The sequence below is a fragment of the Dendroctonus ponderosae genome, unplaced genomic scaffold (genome assembly GCF_020466585.1).
Source record: "Dendroctonus ponderosae isolate FM_Combo_2020 unplaced genomic scaffold, Dpon_F_20191213v2 Dpon_F_20191213_8, whole genome shotgun sequence".
NCBI classification, from domain to species: domain Eukaryota; kingdom Metazoa; phylum Arthropoda; class Insecta; order Coleoptera; family Curculionidae; genus Dendroctonus; species Dendroctonus ponderosae.
Window position 1 is genome coordinate 10,569,326 of NW_026019016.1, and position 21,883 is coordinate 10,591,208.

General features: G+C 33.9%; 3 protein-coding genes across 3 annotated transcripts in view; 1 reads left to right on the forward strand and 2 right to left on the reverse strand.

Annotated features, from left to right (window-relative positions):
* LOC109546984 (paramyosin, long form) overlaps window positions 1-21,612 on the reverse strand; it is a 24,562-nt gene extending 2,950 nt beyond the window's left edge. The window contains exons 1-12 of the mRNA XM_019918184.2: window positions 21,343-21,612; window positions 20,569-20,625; window positions 13,700-13,786; window positions 13,420-13,586; window positions 8,702-8,939; window positions 8,427-8,648; window positions 8,152-8,363; window positions 7,842-8,041; window positions 7,654-7,781; window positions 7,218-7,330; window positions 475-712; window positions 326-412 (exon numbers count right to left, since the gene is read on the reverse strand). Coding sequence (XP_019773743.1) covers window positions 326-412; window positions 475-712; window positions 7,218-7,330; window positions 7,654-7,781; window positions 7,842-8,041; window positions 8,152-8,363; window positions 8,427-8,648; window positions 8,702-8,939; window positions 13,420-13,586; window positions 13,700-13,786; window positions 20,569-20,625; window positions 21,343-21,468 — 1,875 coding nt within the window. The 5' untranslated portion in view covers window positions 21,469-21,612. The remainder of the gene's footprint in view (window positions 1-325; window positions 413-474; window positions 713-7,217; window positions 7,331-7,653; window positions 7,782-7,841; window positions 8,042-8,151; window positions 8,364-8,426; window positions 8,649-8,701; window positions 8,940-13,419; window positions 13,587-13,699; window positions 13,787-20,568; window positions 20,626-21,342) is intronic.
* Window positions 1,153-3,442, reverse strand: LOC109546985 (paramyosin, short form-like). Its single transcript, XM_019918185.2, has one exon. The coding sequence runs from the start codon at window positions 1,986-1,988 to the stop codon at window positions 1,212-1,214; it is 777 nt and encodes a 258-aa protein (XP_019773744.2). The 5' UTR covers window positions 1,989-3,442; the 3' UTR covers window positions 1,153-1,211.
* On the forward strand, window positions 17,063-18,048 carry LOC109546987 (ejaculatory bulb-specific protein 3). The gene is made up of 2 exons (XM_048669327.1): window positions 17,063-17,352; window positions 17,790-18,048. Exons 1-2 carry the CDS (start codon window positions 17,175-17,177, stop codon window positions 17,984-17,986), a joined length of 375 nt encoding a protein of 124 aa, XP_048525284.1. The 5' UTR covers window positions 17,063-17,174; the 3' UTR covers window positions 17,987-18,048.
* Window positions 21,613-21,883: the final 271 nt, after the last annotated feature.

The window sequence follows — 21,883 nt, forward strand, 5'->3', positions numbered from 1 at the left end:
TATTTATCAATCTGTAATAAGAGACGTGAGGAAATTCTGTCTTTTTTAAAGACAAAAATTTTTGAGGCCAAATACCCAAAAAGAAGTTTGTAAAAAACGTAAATATGTTGTTTCTCGCGGATGAAATATTCTGTAAGCGATTTTTCCTGATTAAGTATGATTAAATAAAATGCTTTAAAAATATGCGCATTAACTGATTTTTCGGCGCAAAAGTTTGCAAAATTTCCATTTTTTAGATAAGCGGTACACGTTCCGGTACTTCCCTTATTGCTGGCAGATTTGGGCAAAATTACAAAGTCACGCTAAATTAGGAACGTCTACTTACAGATTCGTAGTTGCCCCTGATTTCCTCAGCTTCAGCAGTCAAAGCCTGCACTCTCCTGGAAGCGACACTCAGTTGATCTAAAGTGACCTGAAACAACCAAAATTCCTCAATCGTATATATTCAGCTCCAACATTTCTCCGAATTTTTACCTGCAATTGTCTTTGGATTTCTTCATAATGAGCCTGGATTTCGGTGAGTTGGAACGATTGTTTCTTGATCGTTTGCTGCAAGTTGAGGTTGGTCTTGTTGGCGCTGTCCAAAGACATTTCCAACTCGGTGATTTGGATTTGCAACTTCTTCTTGATGCGAGTGACCTCGGTCTTAAGACGGGTCTCAGCTTCGACGACGCGAGCGTTGAGCTGCTCAATTTCAATGCTGGTGGCTTTGCTGAGGTCAAAAATAAAAACACCGTTAAACGACGATTGAAGTTTTAACGCCCTAAATACGTGCCGTGAAGCACCGTGAATTGCTTAGTTGTTCTAAGCATGTTGTATCAAAGTATTCGGTCTAAAAGTGGTTATTTGGATAATTTTCTGCATTCAGTAGCATTCCAGTGTCTGTTCCAACTGGCTGCACCTAATTTCATGTTGTCTTGGACAGGACTGATTATTTCTAATTATAATCTTTCACTTAGCATTTTCAAGACCATAAGGCATTTAATTTGGCAGACACCGTGCATTGCCTTCGATCAATCTTAATTGCGTTATATTTTTAGGTGATCCAATTTGTGACGCACTTATGTAACGAATTTGAAAATTCTCAGGGTCTTTCGCCTGCCAGGCGTCGAATCCCAAGCTCCAGATCAAAAGAATATTGAAAGTACAACATTCCATTAACAGACCTTTATTTTGGCATTTGCAAAATAATCTTAAGTGTTATATGTAAGTCACCTTTGATCAATGTAATTATACGTAGCTCTGCGGTCAAATCCCCGCAGTTCTTGGCTGAGCGTGTCCAGAGGTTGTGTGATGGATTCTTCCAGCTGCGAAGTCATTCTTTCGTCCATAACTTTGACGTGCGTTCGGAAACACCGCCCAGTAGTTACAGCCCTCATCTGGCTCACTTGAGAGATTTTCAAGTCTTCATCAATACACTCCGCTATGGCTTTGCGGCTCTTCGCCAGCAGTTGAGCCTCGATGGACTTGGCCGATTTGCCTCTCAAGTACTTCTGTTGAGCCATCAGCTCTCGCTCAATATCCCGATCCCGTTCGGGGTTGTAGTCGATATCATCCACCATTCTGCTCTTCAGTTTTCTGATTTCCTTCACAAGCTTGTTCTTCTTGCGCTCTTCCTGTTGAATTTTCGTGGTGATTCTTGCGGCACTGGCCGACTCGGCTATCACAAAACTGGAGCTGGCATGCGAGCGTCCAGCTGCTAGTCGAATTTTGGCACTTCGCTCCGTTTTGGCTGATAATTTCGTTAGGTCTTGTTCACTGTAACTGCGAACGCGTAATGGGTCAAACTGGCTTAAACCCAGCTCCTCAGTCCAGGGAAGGTGGGGGTTTGGCAGTTTTCGTCCAGACGATTTTTCCTCAATAAAGTCCACCATTGGTTGGTAATAGTTCATGCCAATGCCATAATTATAGTTGTAATATTGGGTTTTTGGTCGCCATTTGGTTCGAGGATTCCGGGAATCTGTACAAACGTATTGGCTGCCAGACATTTTCACACAAATTCGTCAATATCGTTCGATTCTAGCGACTTTTCAGCAACTGGTTGAGCGCTCAAGCTCTATGGATTTATATTGGGGGAATCAAATTGTTTGGCATAATATTTTTAACGATGTATCATGCGTGTATTTTTAATTTAATTAATTTCGGACTATTCATTAATTAGGGCGCCTATGTGTATTTCAGTTCAATTGGTTCGAATTTATTTATTAGCAAACATCTGTTTATTTATAGGGCACAACACATTCACCTGACGTAGCTTTGTGATCGGGCCAAACTATTTAAAAATTTATTTGCACTTTGCTTTTTGATCCAGAGTTTCATAACACTTATTTTTCTAAGGTCAGCTGGGAATTTGATTTTTTCCATGTCTTCACTTTTAGTCAATTTTGGTACTGTTTCTATAAGGGCTAATCTCAAATTTACAACTCTCAAATGTCAATAATCAGGACACCAAACCATAAAAACAGCTTTTAAATTGCTGCTTGGTTTTTTGGGAATAGTTTCATCCACATATTCTACACTGGAACATTAGTTAGTTAAGTGTATCGTATTAAATTAAATTTAAGTTAACCGGACCAATTTTTTTCAAAAAATCTCAATGGAGCAGAATATTTAGAATTCCTACAGGAAGAAAAAGTTTTCCTCCTCACTTTGTAAGTGAGTGAGTGAGTATCATTTCAATGTGTCCTGAATGGCGTCCAAACTCTCCGGATTTAACACCTCTAGATTATTCCTTATGGGAGTATTTGAAAATCTAATTTTTGAAGATTGGGAAGTGTAGACTAATTTTCGCCGAAGTAATTGAATTGTTTTTTTCAACAAGTTTTAGTTCCGCTTCCAATATCATCAAGTTAAAAAAAATGTCAAAATTAGAACATCCATTAAAAAAAAATTCTTATATCAAACAGATACTTAATGGACATGTTCGACGATAATTCCAAAACAAAACCTGAGAATTTACAAAACTTATTCCAAGTTAGAGAATCGCACTGTATAGAATTATAAAGTTAGATAAATCACTCTTTTAGACTTTTAAGGTTCATCTGCTTCATTGCATTTAAAGAAGACAATGTGCACAAATGGCAAACGCGTATAAGATGATACAGGTCATTCCATGTGTGATTTACCTACCCTGTATTTGCCTAAAAATAGATTATAGAAAAAATATTCAGAAAAGCCACACAAAACAGTTTGTTTTGTATTTCAGTGTGTAAGTCAGTTTATCTTAAATAAATTGAACTCATAGATTAGCAAATACAAAAAACAAATTGCTTGCTTTCCCGTTGAAAGTTTTTTATTTAATTTTATCTATTAAACAATTTTACTAAAATAAATAATACATGTTCCATGTTTTTCTGGATTACGATCGACTTCATATAGGTTTTATATAGTAGCTACTCAAACGTTTGATTATACAGGGTGCTTCGTAAATATGTTAAAATATTTTAACAGCGTGTTCTTTTAGTCATTTTAGAGGGGGGGTCTTCCTGAGATTTTTTTAATTTGAGGGTTCGTTGTTGAGGTATTTGATTTCCAAAATGGCGAAAATTATTAGCTTTTGTTGTTTTCTTTTAAAACGGTTAAACATAGAAACTTTAATTTTGGTATACATTTTGGCTAATTGAGTGCCATTTTATTATAGTGTTTCGTGATTCAGTTTGCTTTTATACAGGGTAGAAATGTGGAACCACAACTTTTGTTTTGTTTAGAACTTTTTTGGGTGCACTTAAACTTTTCTCGACATAATTTTTTTAATTACTATAAGTTATTTACCAACGTTTTTTTATCTCTTATTGTTTTTTTTAAGACTACTAGTTTGCGCGCAAAAAAATAAAATCGTTTTCTTTGCCGTTCTCAAAATATGTAAGTAATTAAGTTAATTTTTTAAGTCTAATAACGTTGTCATATAACAATTTTGGTACGCATTATTAGTTGATTACTAACAACCTAAATTAATTTTCTAAATTGTGTATTTTGGTTCAGATTACAATTATTAAGTTTGAATAAATTTTACTTAAATAATATTATGGTAACAATATGCGCAACGATATAAACAAACAAAATTCCATTTTCCAATTCCAAAAAATAACCATTCTAATGTTAACTTTTCAGCTGCTGTTCAAATTGACATTATTGGCATAATCGCAGTGATATTAAAATTTACAGACCGTAAAGTTTGCACTGAAGTTCTTATTTCGTTAGAAATATTAAATAATCTTTCCTGAAGTTCTTGGATTGTATTCACTTCTGTTGAATACACCATATTTTTTAAATGGCCCCAGAAGTAAAAATCAAGCGCGTTTAGATCGGGAGATCTGGGAGGCGAGTTTATAGGAGCTTCTTGATATCTCCCATTGCAACGACTTGGAAAGTTTTGATCAAGCCGAAACGATTTCTGTCTTTGCTGGAAAACTAGTGCCCTTCGGGAAAGACAATAAGAGGTAAAAAAGTTGATAAATAACTTGTAGCAATTTAAAAAAAATATGCTGATAAAAGTTTAAGTGCGCACAAAAAAGTTCTGAACAAAAGAAAAGTAGGGGTTCCACATTTCTACCCTGTATAAAAGCAAACTCAACCACGAAACACTAGCATAGAATGGCACTCAATTAGCTTATAATGTATACCAAAATTGAAGTTTCTATGTTTAACCGTTTTAAACAAAAACAACAAAAGCTAATATTTTTCGCCATTTTGCAGATCAAATATCTCAAAAATGAGACCTCAAATTTAAAAAAAATCCCAAGAATACCCCCTCTAAAATGACTAGGAGAACACGCTGTTAAAATATTTTAACATATTTACGGAACACCCTGTATAACTTCTAACTAGAAGAAAAGCTTCAATCCAAGAGCTGCAAATTTTTTTCAACTGGCAGAGATTTTTTTGTAGAATACATATACGTTTTGTAAAACTGATCCAATGTCTGCATTATAATTTGAATATTGTGAAAAATTGAGCAATTGAAAATCGTTATCGTTTAGTTTTAAAAACTATACAGGGCGAGTCTGCACTGTTAAAGACTTCGAAATTTCTTGTGAAAAAAGCCCGTTTAACATTTTTTTATTGCTCACTTAGAAATTCTATTGTACTATCCAAGGTGTTAAAATAGAGAAAATTAACACAATATTTTTTATAGAAATCACGCTTTGGTTTAAATAAAAGCGAAACTTATTATTTAAATTATATCAAATTTAACAAAACACGTTTTTCTTTAAACTGAACAGAGACGCAGCGCTACTCCAGCTTGTTCGTTTTGTCTTTTGTAGTCGGTTTTTATTACATGTTGATTAAATCATCAATATTATCCGTATCAGCGAGCTAATTGCTAGGATTTAATATATGTTTCATTGTTTAAATCGCAAGTTGGGGTTTATTTTCCCATTGGAGACATGATTCTTATTTAATATTTTCAACTTTTGAATACATTTCTCTCTTTATTCCTTTGGACTATCTAAAGTGAACCTGCATAGTTGCTTTTCTATAAGTACAGGAACTGATAAAAGTTGATTGGAAATTCAAGACTGGTTGTTTTTAGTTTGAATTGTTCTTAAGTCGAATGTTTTATTTCTCCACGCAAATTTGAATTGATTTATAATTGCAAATAATAATAAAAAAAAGTTAAACTGTCTTTCTCCGTCATCTTGCTAGAGCTGCGCATTTTAAACTTTTCAAGTTTCGTTTCAAGCTCTAATTTTTCTAAACGCATTTTCGTGTGCAACTTTATCCGCGCGTAAATGTTTTTTATTCGCACTGGTTCTGGTTCTTCCATTTCTGGCTGAAAATCGTGACTCTTCTGGACGTTCGGTTGCAAATTTTCGTTATCTTCCGCGCAAATCAATTTTAACCATTTGATTTTATCCAAGGGCTCTCTATTGCATACGCTTATATACAGGCTGTTTTTTAGTGCGAGAGAGTCCATTATTTCCGTTGGTGTTAAACTTTCGAAAAATAGTTTCATATAAAAGTGGTTGACGCAGAAAGTGCGCACATTTTAAAACTATTTTATATGATACAGAGTGTCTCAGAAAAGCGAGGCAAGATCAAAGTATATTTTTTAAATAGAACTACCCATTTTTTATTAGCTCATGGAATGCAGCTTGAAACGCTGCATATGCACCGTAAATTATTTTTTTCTATTTGCGACGTTAGCAGATTATCGCCATTTTAGTAAAATTTTGCTTAATATCATGGTATCTAAAAATTCAGTGTAGAAGCAAAAAAGCAGTTAAAGATACAAAAAAAATACGCCTTTCTATATAAAATGTAATGTAAAATAGCCACTTGTACAAAATGTAACAACTTTTTGAAATTTTAAATAAAATAAGTTATAATTTGAAAACGGTTGGTTTCACAGCTGTGTAAATGAAACTTTGTAAATTGTCTATCTAATGATGTTTTAATATACAGGTACCTCCATTTGAAAAACAAAAGTTATATTGCGTTAAAAAGTTTCAGATTTAAGTCCACATTGTTAACACCCTGTACAATATTGTCCATTGTATTGATATTTTGGTTCTATAGAATTCTTAGCGGATCTGTGGTGATTGGAATGGAGTAATTTTTTGTATCTTTAACTGCTTTTTTTGCTTCTATAATGAATTTTTAGATACCATGATTTTAAGCAAAATTTTACTAAAATGGCGATAATCTGCCAACGTCGCAAGTCACAAAAAACAATTTCCGGTGCATGTGCAGATTTTCAAGTTGCATTCCATGAGCTAATGAAAAATGGGTAGTTCTATTTAAAAAAATACACTTTGATCTTGCCTGGCTTTTCTGAGACACTCTGTATCATATAAAGTATTTTTAAATTGTGCGCACTTTATACGTCAACAACTTTTATATGAAACTATTTTTCGAACTATGAAGGCTTTCACGGCCGCTTAAATTACATTTAGGAATGTTTTCCGGGCTTTGAAGCCGTGGTCTATCGGAATTTCTTCCTGACGTTTCGTCCACAACTGCGGTGGATATTTCCAAATAATTTTTATTATTATTAATTTTAAATAAATGTTATTTTTCGAAAGTTCAACACTAACGGAAATAATGGACTCTCTCTCACTAAAAAAACACCCTGTATATAACATTTTCACTCAAAGTTGTTCTCGCACATTTCACGCATGTGTAAATTTAATTCTTCCAACTTACACTTTCTTGAAATTCAGTGGACTGAATTATGAAACATTTTTTGGTTTATTTTGTTTCATTGATTAACTTACCGGATAGCTTCAATTTCCTCATCCTTCTCAGCGAGACGTTTCTCAGCTTCGTGACGGAATTGAGCCAATTCGGCGGACAAGCGTTGAGAACGTTGTTCTTCAGCTTTACGCCCCTAAAATAAATAATCAGAACTTACTAACTGAAGGAGTTTGCTATCAAATGTTACATCAACAAAGTTCTCATATGAATATCAATCGTTGTGATAATAGGAGTTGAAGTTGAAGTGAGAAAGAAACATTTGCTCTAAAATTTCTAAGTGATTTATATGGGACGATGATGAAGAACTTACAGTTTTTGCAAGTCACTGTAGAATTTTTCAAATCTTATTCGTCAGAGCTTTAGGATAAAATAATATCTAAAACTGCAGTAATTTGAAAGGATTCTCCTTTCTCAATCCAACTACATGCAACATGAAAACAACAATGTTATACTTACAGCTTCGGCTTCCTTGTAGGCAGCGGTAAGTTCTTCACGCTCATTCTCCAAACGGCGAAGTTCCAGTTCCATTTCGTGGAGACGACGGGTAAGTTCAGAGATGGTCGCCTTGGCGTCACCCAAGTCATCTAGATTAGAATTATTGCATTGTGAAAATCGAACATTTTGATGATTATCGCAGTGCTTACCGGCCAATTTCTTGTTCTCCCTTACCAAAGCATCCTTCAACTCCCTGGTCTTGTCCAATTCATGGACGGTGCGTTGCAACTCAGAAACTTTAGTTCTCAAGTCTCTCTGGCTTTGTTCGTACAACTGAACGGTTTCATCCAACCTGCTCTTCAGGTCGATGTTGATGCGTTCCAACTGTTCCACGCGTTTCTGCAGTTCCCTAGAGAATATCAAATGTTTATTTTTGTGCGCTTTTGCACTGTTCATCACATTCTCGGTGAACTATCTGATCCATTTTGGGGACAAACTTAGGTCTTAAGAGTGAATTACCTGGCGGTGTTGTTGGCCTTCTCCAAGTCAATGATGAGGACTTCAACTTCAGATTGCAGACGAGATTTCTGCTTTTCCAAGTTGTTCACCTTGACGAGGAGAGCTTCAATGTGCTCTTCTTGCTCTTGGATGCGAGCGCTGAACTTGCGGCGCAATTCCTCGACTTCTTCGGCACGTGCGGCGGCCTCAGATTCGAATTTAGATTTCCATACCTATGAAGCCATGGCAATGTTTAAAATATATTGAGCATTCTCGCACGAAATGTCTCAACATACCTGAACTTCTCCTTGGGATTTGACCAATTGCCTTTCGAGGTCTAATCTGGCCTCGCTCTCCTCTTCAAGTTGCACCCTAATGGATTCGAGTTCAATTTCAACTTGGTGAAGGTTGGCCTCCAAAATTGACCTCCTCCTTTCGTCATCTTCGGCACGACGGCGAGCGTCATCGAGTTGACCAGCCAATTGGCTCTTGAGGTAGATCACGTTTTCAAGATTGACCTGCGAAAATAATTACTGTAGCCTGGATAACTTGGATATATTGAGCAATTTACCTTGATGTCTTGAACCTCCTTTGTGAGCTCGATGTTCTCTTGTGAAAGGCGTTGCTTGTGAGAGGTGATGTCAACAACGGTACGGTTGAGCTCTTCGATTCTGATGTTGAGTTCATTGATGGTGATTTCCAATTTTTCCGCATGTTTCACGGAAATGAGACGCTCTTTGTTGACACTTTCCACTTGGGACAGAAGCTCGTAGACTTCGCTTTGGAATTTGGATTTTTCCTTTTCAGCCCTGCAATTCGAAACGCATTTAGAAAATGGCTCATCCAAAAGTGTTGTGGCACCGCTACTGATTTACACCATCAGCCATTAAACGGCACCACGGCGGTGTATAATTTATTCCAGGTATTCTCGTAAAGTTTGGGAAACTGTCGTTCCCGCAGTAAAAGAATCCAATTTTCCCAACGAAAATAACTAAAACATTCGCATAACTAGAGCACGGTTATTTAATCTTATTTGTTTGACTTCTAAAAATACGGTTCGGTGTTTATCGTGTAGGTAGGTTTGATCTGTCGGTTTAAAACGACTAAAGTGCCAATTTTCTTAAATTTTGAAAGTTAATGCTGACGTGTTAAATAAGTTATGGTTTTTGTGAGCTGGATTAATGGGGTTTCATTAATTACTAGAGTGCAACATGTAAAGAAGATTTACGGAGTATGCTATATTTTTAATAAGAAAAAAATTATGACCCTTGAATAATTCGTAAAGCTCACAGTTCCAAAATAAATTCATAATGTTTAATAAAAAGAAAGGATTTAGTGAATTTTATTAGAAAAAATATTCGTGGCCTCTAGAATGTTGAATTTTGGCTGCTTGTTTCTCTTGTCACGAAGGAAGTTAAAACGAGTTGAATAAAATACAATTAAAACGCAGTTAACGAGAATATGAGTGAGTTTCCTAGAAAATAATTGAAGAAGTTGCAAAACACAAAAATATGTTTACAGATTGATTTGCAACTAAAGCAACTGAACTGACTCTGGCCCAAAGTACATAAAAAGAAAACATGCAAATGAAAGAATTTACTTAATATTTTTTATCCTAACTTTTCAAATTATTTTGGCATCTTCTGAGAATATTGCCAATTTTTAACACTTTTTTCTACCTTTCCTCTGGGGCTCTGAACATTTAAACATGATCCTTTGCAATATGTCAAAGCTCGTAAAAAAATATGAGAAGCATGAACAATTTAGTTTGTGATCTTTTCATTAAGCAGCTCAAATTGTTCTAAAAAAATGCGTAATTTTCAATGCTTTACATTAAAGTAAAATTCCTATTCCATAAGCGAGGGCTCTTTTGGAAAATCTGGATATTCTTTATTTACAGATTTTATTAAAATTGAGAATCTGATGTTAACGATTTTGATAAAATTCATTTTTTTAAATTTTAATTTAACATCGATTTGATGTTTAAATTTGATAGTTTGCTTATGTCTCAAATGTGGTTTAGAGCGATGTTTTCAGACGCGTTTGCTATATTTTGCGGATTTATTCTCAAGTAATTTTCCGACACTTTTTAGTCATTTAGTCATTGGTTTAATGCAAGAGCAACTGAGAATTTCGGAATCACTATAGAGCTAAGGTGGTTGTGATTAAGATTATTTATTATTGCAAATCCCAGCTAAACATAAACAACATGATATTATTTATTAAATCAGAAAGAAGAATTAAACTCGCTCAAGAATTGCAATTGTTAAGTATTTAATTTTAATTCTCGGATTTAAATTTGCATTCAAAATCGGTTTATTATCTAATCGTCTTCAAAGTGTTCCTTATAAAACATATTTTCTAGCCATCACCAAGAAAGAATAATTGAATATATATCGGTCTGGTGACAGTGCTTTAATATGAACTAGATTTGTTAATCTAATTTCCTTTATTTTGCTTTAGATTTCTTCAGCAACCTACACTTAAGCTTAAGCAATTCTATTAATCAACGCACTACACATATTATTCCTATTACCTTTTTATTATTATTTAATAACGTTTTTAAAATTCTAAAATTTGTGTCTATTGTCTTGTGAACATTTTTTGTAACAAGTGATTTAACGAGTATTTTATGTAACTTTTTTTAACAAAAAGTTGGAAAATATATAAATAAACTTTTTTTACTGTCCCCTCATACAGATAAACAAATAAAATAGACAAAACACTGATAATGACTTCCTACGTATTAATTTCTTTTTATTATTACATTTTCCTATTTCTTTAACATTGCAAATATTATCACACAAAACCGAAATCGATGCTTTAGCGTGGTTATTTGTGGTACTGTTTACTTTTGCAGTTTTTTGAAGTTGTGCTTATTTATGTGAAGAAGAAATAAATAGCAAAAGCAAAATTTGGAATTGGAAATTGGAAATAGAAAGATTGTTCTTCTTTAGACCATAGTTTCAAAAGAGCAATTTTTAAAAAGCTATTTTTTGTACGTTTTTTCGTCTCGAAGTAATAACTACATACATTAAACTGTTGCAATTTATCAGATCTTTATGATTTAGAAAGTTTCGTATTTTAATAACTTTTTCTTTGTTGTTTCGGTCCATTTATAAACAGCTTTTTTGAAAATAAATTCTCATTGAAAGATTAAATAGAGTTCCTCACTTGAATTTGGTACATTTTACTAACTTTTTTTCTGTTTGAAATGGTTCTGTACTACTGAATTGTTTTCTCCGTAAACATTGACCTCGGTATAAAATGTATTTAGCAGAAATCCTTTTAGCAATTTCCCTCCGCTTCCTTCTTTCTAGAAAATTTAAATTTTCAAGTACTCAAACTTACTAAATCATTCATTACCGGTTTACATTATTGCAGTTAACGCTGGTAATTAATTTGCAAAATAAATCATTTGGGCATTTCACTGTTTAACGATTGTGGAAATAAATAGTTCATCTTATGAGGTTAATTCGGATTTTAGTGACTAGGAAGAGCTAAAAGTCAATTTTATGAAGTTGGTGCACAGGAAATGTTCCATGTGGCGATGGTGCGAGTTCAGCGAAACGCTATAAGGAAGTGCAATTTTATAACAAACATAGTGTATTTTCAGTGAGAAAGCAATAGCAAAAAGTATTTAAAAGAAAGCTAAAAGTGGGAGGAAATGTATTAATAGCTCGTCAGCGAAACAATAAAACGTGAAACATGCAAGATTGTGCAGGATTTTTCAGCAACTATCAAACACATTACTTAGCCAAATGGAACGCTATCCAGGACAAATATGGCGAGAGGTCCACAAGGAAGCTATTTATAACAAAACGACTGAGACCGACCGAAAGCGAAAATTTTGTGTGCGATTTTCTCGATTCTCAAACTGATCGCAGATGAAGCTCAGTTTTTTACTTTTAATGTTTTGCAAATTTATTTCGGTTGCCCGAAACACGTGTTATGTGAGATTGGCAATAGAACCAACTAATTAGTTAACAGTATAAGAAAATATCATATCAAAAGTTGAAGAAACGCTAATGAAAATTTGGAAAGTACCTAGGTAAATCTCAGGGCAAGGAAACAAACTGCAAAAATAATGAACCCAGCTAGAAATGAAAGCTACCCCACAAAACATTTGTGAACAGGACGAAGAAGATAAAATATCACTTATACAGAGTGTTTCATAACAGTGTTGAACTCGTTCAGCGATGTATTTGAATAAACACTTCCATTGATATGGTTGGATGAGGTTTCCACCTTCCTGCAAAAATAGTAAAATTTCACAATTATCGCGAAAATTAGTATTTTATTCTGTCCGCATGCAATTAGAAATTAGACACATATTTCACATTATTAACTGTTTGAACGAAATTTTCTGTTAGTAAAATATATTTTTTCTCAGTTCAATACTATTCTCAGCGAAATTGTTCTTTTTGGCGTTATTTCACTTAGAACTCTGTATCAGCTGAAATCAACAAGTGAATATTTTTTTACACAGAAAAAGAAAATAATTTCTACTAATTTTTGCACATCATTATGAAACAGACTGTATATTATTTTTGATTTATTACTATGATTCGTATATTTTCAATGAAAATGAAAATGTTTACTTTTTGATGAGCAACTTGCTTTGAAGCAACATTGCATACGACCTACATGAACTGAATTTTCCTTTCAACAATAAACTTATATCTATAAAAAGATTTAACCTCATAGACGGTATTTAGATAATCTTTTGATAACAATAACTTCTTCGGTGAACACAGCTAGTGTCTGTTTGTGTTTTCATCCAGAACCTTTAGTAACTTTTTCCGCCTTGTCTTGTACTAGTAGATTTCTTTCAGTAAGCTTCTACTTCTTTGCTTACTCATCATTGATTATTTGCTCGATGAACTTTTAGCTGAATTTAGCAGAATGTATTGGAAAGAGGATTAATATAGGAAATTGCATAAACATCATAAGCTTGTGTTGATATCGAGTCGTGGCATGTTGAAGCTGGATAAATATTTGGATCATTTTATTACTTTGCTATTCTGGATTTAGACGCAGCAAGTCAATTTTTGTATCAGATTATGATTTTAAGTCTATATGACCTGTTTCTAATGGTCGGTTAGGTAATTGAAGGTAGTGCGAATTTGTCTCTATCTGCTTTTAAAACTTCTGTTCTCGCTTGAGCTTCGGAGTGCTTAACATTCAAACCGGAATTATTTGCCACTTTGGGGTGGCGTAGTTTAAGATGCTATTTTTGCTCAAAATAGTCGTACTAAACATCTGACTGTAAATTCAAGTGAAACTTACCTAGATTTGGCTTTAGCGAGAGTGTCGATTTGGTCTTGGAAATCAACAACGATCTCCTGATGCTTCTTCTTGAGGATGGCAGCTGTTTCTTCGGATTCGATGTGAACGTCCTCAAGAAGTTTGCGCAGCTTAAGCAGTTCGGTATCGCGTTTCTTATTGATTTCAAACTGAGAAAAACATCACAATTAGAAATGTAGAACAAGTATTTCTAGCCGTTAACAGTGGGCTTCAAATTATAACTTTTTTGTGTTTCAAACCTATTGCTTTCTACTATTATTACCTGGCTTTCAGCACCTCCTTCAGCTTCCTCTAGACGTTCAGACAGTTGAATCACCTGTACGCTGAGATCGGCTTTTTCCCTCTCAATCTGCAAAAAATGCCCGAGAATTATAATTTTAGCTCTTAAACAGTGCATTTTTTAAATTATCACTTTAGCACAAAGCAATGACGGAAGCAGGTGGAAAAAACAACATTTAGAAAAGCATTTTATAACAGCTGGTATTCTGTCTATGCTGTAGAACATTTTGGATACGATGAAAAGTTATTATACTATTGCGATTTTTTTTTAATTTGCAAAGAAAAGTTCTTGCAAATTTAATTGTTAGGCAGCATTAACAGATTTTACACTGTAACAAAAGAAGAGTTCTTATTATCTTTATCTGTTAGATTCATACGTTTTAAACAATTGTTTTCGATTATCAGATCAGAGTGAAAACGATGAAAAAATAGAATTTAGAATCATAAGGTGAATTTAAAATGATTCCCAGTGGTTTTCTCAATTTTTTATCCATGCTTGAAATTTTCATAATCTAAACGAAATCGAAATTTGTTGCAGTGTTTTTGTTAATGATTTGCAAGAAATACAGCTGAAAACACAAGGTAAAAATTCCTAGAACAATTTTTTCAAATATTTAATTATTTATATACAAGAGATGAAATATTTTCTGCGTTAAATAGCAACCGTTTCTCACCCAAAAATAAACTTTAGAATAGAAGAAAACACCTGCTGTTATTTATTTGGTAAATTTGAGTTTTAACAACAGGTTTCTATCCGAGTTTCATGAGCATAAGGAAATTGCTTTTAAGGGAGTTTAACAGCATGGTTCTAATATCTGTGGCTTCAAAAGTTTATTTAGTTTTCAAGTACATTATTTAAAAAATGAATCATAAACACTGCTAGTCAATTTTCATCTATGATTATTTTTAGGAAATTGCCTTTATAATTTGAGATTATTTTGTTAGGTTTATTTTTTTATATTAGGCACTGTTTTTCAATCTCTGGTAATTTTTCTTTGTGTTTTATTATATATATATAAATAATCTTTATTTCCTACAGAAAAAGGCTATCGACCTAATCGATCTTTCTGCCCAGGTTTTATTATTATTTATTATTATTATTATTTATTCAATAAATTTCAGCTGGCATTTTCGGCTTTATCATCTTGTTAGTTTCAATGAACGAATTTCAACGATAGTTATAACTTATTCATCTCCATAAAAATAATTAAATTGTTTTGCGTATTTTTCAAATAATAATTAACAATCTCGGCTTTTAACAAACTATTCAACCATTGAGAGTAAACATTTATGTTTTAATAATGCAACCAGATATGAAAGCTTATTATGAAATTTTTACTAAATAATTGGACTGTTCAGATCGTTATATTTACAGAATTTTCACTTAGTCTCAGCATATCACCTATTATACATTTGCAGTAGATTTWATTGAAATGAGAAAWTACACTAAATGTTTTGTTGTTGTCTGTTCGTTGTASTTTCAATGTATATCTTTTAATGCGTTGAAACATGAAGAAAATGAGTTGTGGAATATAAAAATCCATAATTACAATATCAAAAATATCCTCAATTATACATTTCGTAGTAAGACAAATTATSATGCATGCGTTGGCTAATTCAAYCGAGTTGCACCTTTAATATCGGAACAAAATTATATGATCAATTTTGCATTTTCGAGTAGSKTTTCAGATGAATTTGTGTACTTTTCAGCAGAAATTCGTRCGAAAAGGGGCCAGTTTCCTGATCAAAAACGACCCCGATCAATKGAAGGGGATTACGAAGAAATTTGATCCTGAGGACAAATTTGCTCCCCAATTCCACCAGTTCCTGAACGCCTAAAKGAGAATGTTGCGTGCCTTCATCATTTGATTAATTTATTTTAGTTGATTTTTTTGTTTGTTGTTGWATATTTTCTAACAACTTTGTTACCCAATTTTTAATAAAGCTAAAGTTGGTGTATGTGGAGTTTGGATTTATTTTTCCAGCAGTATGAGTAAATATACACGTTGATACAAGTGTATCAGTTGGGAATAATTCTAACTGAATTATAGAAACGGTTGAACTCTGATCTATTCCAATAATCAACTGTAGACTTTGAAGGAAAAATGCGAAAAATTTGCAATTTTTCTAGCAAATTATGTTTTTTTCCCTATTTACAACACCTGTTAGGTCACATTTCTGTGAAGTCATACGTAGCACTGTGACCCTGCTAATTATGTAAGTTACACGGTTTTATAAATGATGTTTTATTTCTGGGAACACGAATTTTAAAGCAAGTAATAACATGTTTATTAGCACTAACTAAGGTCCGCATATTATAAGTTGTTTAGCAATAATAAGCTTTTAGCGATAGCCGTGAATGCGATTAATATTTGCACTGCAATAAACAACTGAAACTGGAAATGAAAAATCAACTGGACAAACAAAATAAGAAACGTTTTCATTTTTTTCTCTACGTATTCAATTGGTTTTGGTTGATAATTTTCGACTTAGGTGTACAAAAGTGTACGAAAGGTATAAAATGGAGACTGAATTGTTCATCGGCCATCCAAAGGGTTTCAAAAGCGCGATTTGAAAAACCTTCTTGAGGTAGAAACGGGCATTCAGAGGTATTCTAAAGAGCGTCCTTTGCTTCACTGGTGCCATAAAATTCAATTCAATCGCGCTTTTAACTGAGATTTTATGAATTTTTAATCATCCGCGTGCGCTTTATGAGCGACGCTTTGTTGCAGAGTGAGTTTAGAAAGCGCGTTTTTCAAAAATTTGTCGGGATTAAAATGCGCTTCCAGCGGTATTTTAAAGAGCGCCATTTTCTTCACTGGTCTGCTAAAATTCAGTTTAATCGTGCTTTTGACTGAGATTTTACGAATTTTTTTATCATCCGAGTGTGCTTATATTTTCAAACGCGCGTTTTCAAAAACCTTCTAGAGATTAAAACGTGCTTTCAGTGGCATTTCGAAGAGCGCCCCTTTCTTCACTAGTGCCCAAAAATTCAATTCAATCACGCATTTGACTGAGATTTGACGAATTTTACCCTATAATATTTCATGGCAGATTCCACTGTTTTCGACCCCAATTGTGAGACTTTTTGCATATTCAATTTGTATAACTTTTGTCTAGTGTTTATATCTTTTTATTTGCGGCTAAACTAATTCGACGCCTACGTATCGCCAATTTTTTTTTTAAAACCCATCATTAACTCCTGATAGTTAATAGTCTATGTCAACTGGCACCTTATAATGGAAAAAAATGCGGTTTCCAAATGCGATAAAAAACGCATTTACGTCTGAATTTTAATTACGTCCCCACCAACTTTTCATCCAAATTGGACTTCCTTTAAACAGCCGTGGATGCTAATAACACCTTATATATAAACGGGGACCGTCAATTGAACATAAATGTACAGTATTTGTTATTAAATTAGTACTTGAGCCAATAGTTGCAAATTGTTTATAACAATGAAAGTCGTGTTGCTTTTGGTGGTCGTAGTCGGCGTGGCTTCCGGTGAGGAATATACCTCAAAATTCGACAATGTTGATCTGGACCAAATCTTATCAAGTGATCGACTGTTACGCAATTACATTAATTGTCTGTTGGACAAAGGAAAGTGCACGCCTGATGGCATTGAACTGAAAAGTACGTAGACGATTTTTTGGTTTTTGATTAAAATTTGCATTATTCACAGTTTTGGACCTGCAATGAATGCATTTCTATTTGAATTTTCCTTCTAAAACATCTTTTAAACATCCAATTTACAAGTTGGCAGCAACAAAACAGTTTTCAATTTTAAATCTTAATTTGCACTTTTAATCTGTTAATGTTTTTTCAATCAGCTGCTCCTTTGGCAAGTTGTAACTGAACGTAAACTGCATCGAACCAGCAAAAAAAATGTGATTATTGAAAAAATTCTGCATGGATAATACAGAGGAAATCACATACAAGTTGCGCTTTCAGAACCCATTTACTGCTTAAAAAATGGTCACTTTTTACAACAATTTTTGGATTGAAACTGAACCGTTTCTCGCGCACTAAAAGCCCAAAAAAAATCATCAGTTTTATAAATTATTTTTTAGAAAATTTGCCCGATGCCCTGGAAAATGAATGTTCCAAATGCACCCCCAAGCAGCGGGACGGGGCGAAGAAAGTGATTCATTACCTTATCGAGAACAAACGCGACTACTGGGACGAGGTGGCCGCCAAATACGACCCAGAAGGCACATATTACAAGAAATATCAGGAGCAAGCCAAAAAAGAAAATATCAAATTGTAAACGGTTTAGTTAAAAGTCGATTTATTTGTTTTCACATTTAAGAACTTGCTGCCGCATTTCGATTAATCGTTTTATTTATTTTATCCTGTTGTTGTTCTGCTTGATTCGGTGCGAAAAACATTTAAAATATTTTGGACCATTGGTATACGTGAAACGGGATACATTTTTTGATGAGACTAACTCCAGAATTGCCAATTTCTATGTTTGTGAATTTCGTTAAATTTTTGGCACTGGAGATCGTGATTACGTGATATAATTAGACGGAAAATTACTTTAACTAACTAGTTTTTTTCAAGGGAAATTTTTTAAACTTGGATTTTGTATCATTTTGCAATAGTTTGATATGTTGGAATATTTTTCGTGCTATAAGCGGCAGAAATATTTTCAATGCCATGTTTCAAGTAAATAAAATGCAATAAATCTGATATTAACATTTTCGGATGTTTAATACCTACTTTAACTAATATTTTCCTTTATATGCATTAATAATAATCATCATATGCATCAGGTTTGTATTTCTATCTTAATCGGCGCGCTAAATATAATTAACAATCCGTGCATTTACCTGCATCCTGAGACTTTATTTTTATAGTTTATCATTGTTTTTTAATATTCTTTGTTGTTTTTTTTTAATTAGCACAAGATCTTCTTCCTGAATACGTTCTAAATAGATTTCTTTGCATCTTCTAATCCTGCTTACTGATGATTATTCGTTGGAGATCCAGCGCTAAGTGTTTGTTACAACATTTACTTCGAAGAGCTATTTGCAACAAACACTTCTATCTAACATTGAATTTAAATTTACTCATCTGGACCAAATGGTAAATTTTATTCGGGAATATAAGTAGTCTCGGTTATCTTAATCTTAATACGGCAAATCTTTACAGTTAAGCTTTAATAATTTCATAAATATTTTCATCTTAAACACTTTACTCTGGTCATACAGCAACTTTTGAAGCGTTTTATGTAAACTGTTATCATTCTTATTTTTATACAAATTTACATTATTTATATTTATTTTACGCTTTTTTTAAATTAACGAGCTTTTTGTATGAAATTTGGTCTTACTTTGGCGAGAAGATTGATAGAAAATTTAAAGAACAGGAGCGGACAGGATACTGATCAGATTTACTACACTTCCAAGTTCATGTTTATTGAGAATTATTTATAGCTGGCTTGTAAAATGCAAAATTTTTATTGCGATAATTACGTGAATTGTTTTTCAATGCACGGCTCTCGTTTTGTGTCCCAGTGTAAGCTGTTTCTATAAATACCAAATTATTTAGGTTACCGAAATATTTCTGTAGGTGTGAAAAATCATATGAGATTATTTTCGGAATATTTCAGTCGAATATTTTGTTTAGGAATGTTCACTTTATGGAAGGCATTTTCAGCTCATTTGATTGACGTTCAACTTTAAGCAATCTTCATCATTTATCAAAGCTGTAAAAGTTCGCTTTAAATAAAAATGTTGCTCCTTGGTGCTTGCGGGAACCATTTATCCTTTACAATAAACATATTGATCAGTGGTGGGTTTGATTCCAAAAACCCCATTTTGTATTATTATTTAAATTCCTATAACAAAGTTGCTCGCACTACAAATTTTTGCAGACATTGAAAACTCGACATCCTTTGCTCTGATTGATCATTAGTCATAGTTTCATGTTCTTCTCTGGTTAAGTGCTGTATTTAATGGTAAGGCACTTCGATTGTTTTTGCTGGGCACAATTTTTGAAAAAAAGTAGGTTTTTATTTTCTTACTAGAAAAGCTGCAATCAGTTTGTTCAATGCGATTGAGAAGCGTTGTCTTGTTCTATTAGCATTAAGGATACGTAGACTAACTTTTCATCTTCATTTGGAGAAAATTATCAAGTTTGAGAGTTGACTCAAGTATCTGCTTCATCATCTAGACCAGACAGTGTCTTACGAAAATTTTCAAAGGAAATGTTTTTGGCACATTTTTGGCTTTCTCCAGCTGTCATAGTCATCTTCGAGATGACGAAAAAAGAACTATTTTTTTCGCAATCGGATTTTATTTTTAGCCCGAAGTGAAACAGAGTACGAAGTAGATTGGACTGCATGAGCTAAATCGGAAAAGCACCTTGCCAAAAATTAAAATAGAACCATTGCTAACCTCGGGTTGATTCATTCCTCTATATTCAGGCTATGCGTAATGAATACCTACCCAAATTTCGATTTTTACTCCGTTTTTATAGCAATATTATTGGGATTAGGCGTCCAAGTTGAAGGTTTTTTCAGAGCGACATTTTGATCGATCATCAAACAAACCGATTTTATTGAAAATATATTCCAGACGCAAATATTGCTGAACTGTTTAGAAAATTAATTCTTTTAGTTGCTCAGTTGCTCGATGGTTTAATGTTTTTTTGCCGTAGTAGCGCACTCCCTCCGGAGGACGAAGCCAGTGTTAAAATAAGCACGCCAATCAATTTAAAGCATAACATTACTTGTATAATGAAAATCATTTTAGAAGAAGCAAATAAAGCAAATTAGTTAGCGGCAAACTAAATACCACAGTTAAATTTAGAGGTTTATGCAAGCCAAAAATTTCAACTACTCACTCTTGATCTGAGTTCTCTTTCTACTTCGAGGTCATCTTGGAGAAGACGAATTTTATCCTGGAAAAATAATTTCATGCAGTTTCATGAAGTTGCAATATTCTGAAGTCAGCAATCAGTATTAAACGAATTTTTGTTGGTTCAACCGACTTTATGCGCACTTATAAGTTGCAACAGGCTCTTGGTGGTGCATTTTTTGCTAAATCTGTCTTCGCTCAAATGCCAATCGTTGGGCTTCAATTTCATTGTTTTTTTGCATTTAAAGGGCTTAAGTGCGAGACTGTTGATGAGGAGTTAGGCGATATATTCAGGGAGCAAACCAAGGTTTAGAATGCTTGAGTAAAACAGTCCATGAATTGATTAATTGAGTGGACATGAATGGAGCGATAGGATTTGATCCATTTTAATTTGAAAATTGATGAGTTTTTGAATAATAGCGAAAGGACACTTGACACAATGTAAACAATTTAAAACCATGTCCGCGAAAGGTCATCAAATGGACGTTATTTGATATTCTGCGTTATGTAACCTTTGGAATTTTTGGTATTTTTTTGGAAGACTTTTGCGACTGATTATTTGATTGTGTCATGTGTTGCGAATTCCCTGCAAAATTTCCACCGGCTTTAATCCAATAATTTCAGCACTGATTTCACCAAAAACTCTAGCACAAAAGTGGTCTGTCTTCATCACGAAAAATTAGCACTTTCCCAAATTTGCACCAACTGTAACCCGATATCCTACAGTTTTACCCGTTTTGATCACTTAGTATAATTTTACCTCGAGCCTGCTCAGAGCGGTCAAGTCAGCGCTGTATTCAATGCTGACGTCAGCGCTACCACCTTGGGCGCCACTGGATCTATAGGAATACTTGGAAGACCTAGCTACGGCACTGGAAGAAGCCATTTTGATCTTGTTTTTTCAACTTTCGGCCCTTTTTTTGGGTCTTTTCGAAATGAGCAACTTAGGTCGGAGCACTGGCCAAAATGGGAACCGCGCGTGGCAGTCGGGCAGTGCGTCGTTCGTATGAACGTCGCGACGCCTTGGACGCTCAGAGAAAAGCTTAATATTGGAGTGAGGGGAGTAAAAATTGCGCGCGCCCAATAGTCTTGGCTTTTCCTACATTTTGGAAGGACAAATCCACTCAAAATAGATCAGTTTTTGCTTTTCGCAGCAATTCGCTCGTTTAAACATTCTTCAGAATATTTCAATAAGGCGGCACTTGTTTGTCGATTATGCTAATTGTTTTCAATCAGCAATGGAATGTGTTCGAAGCGATATACACTCATAAATGTGTTACAATGTATCAAACTTAATATTT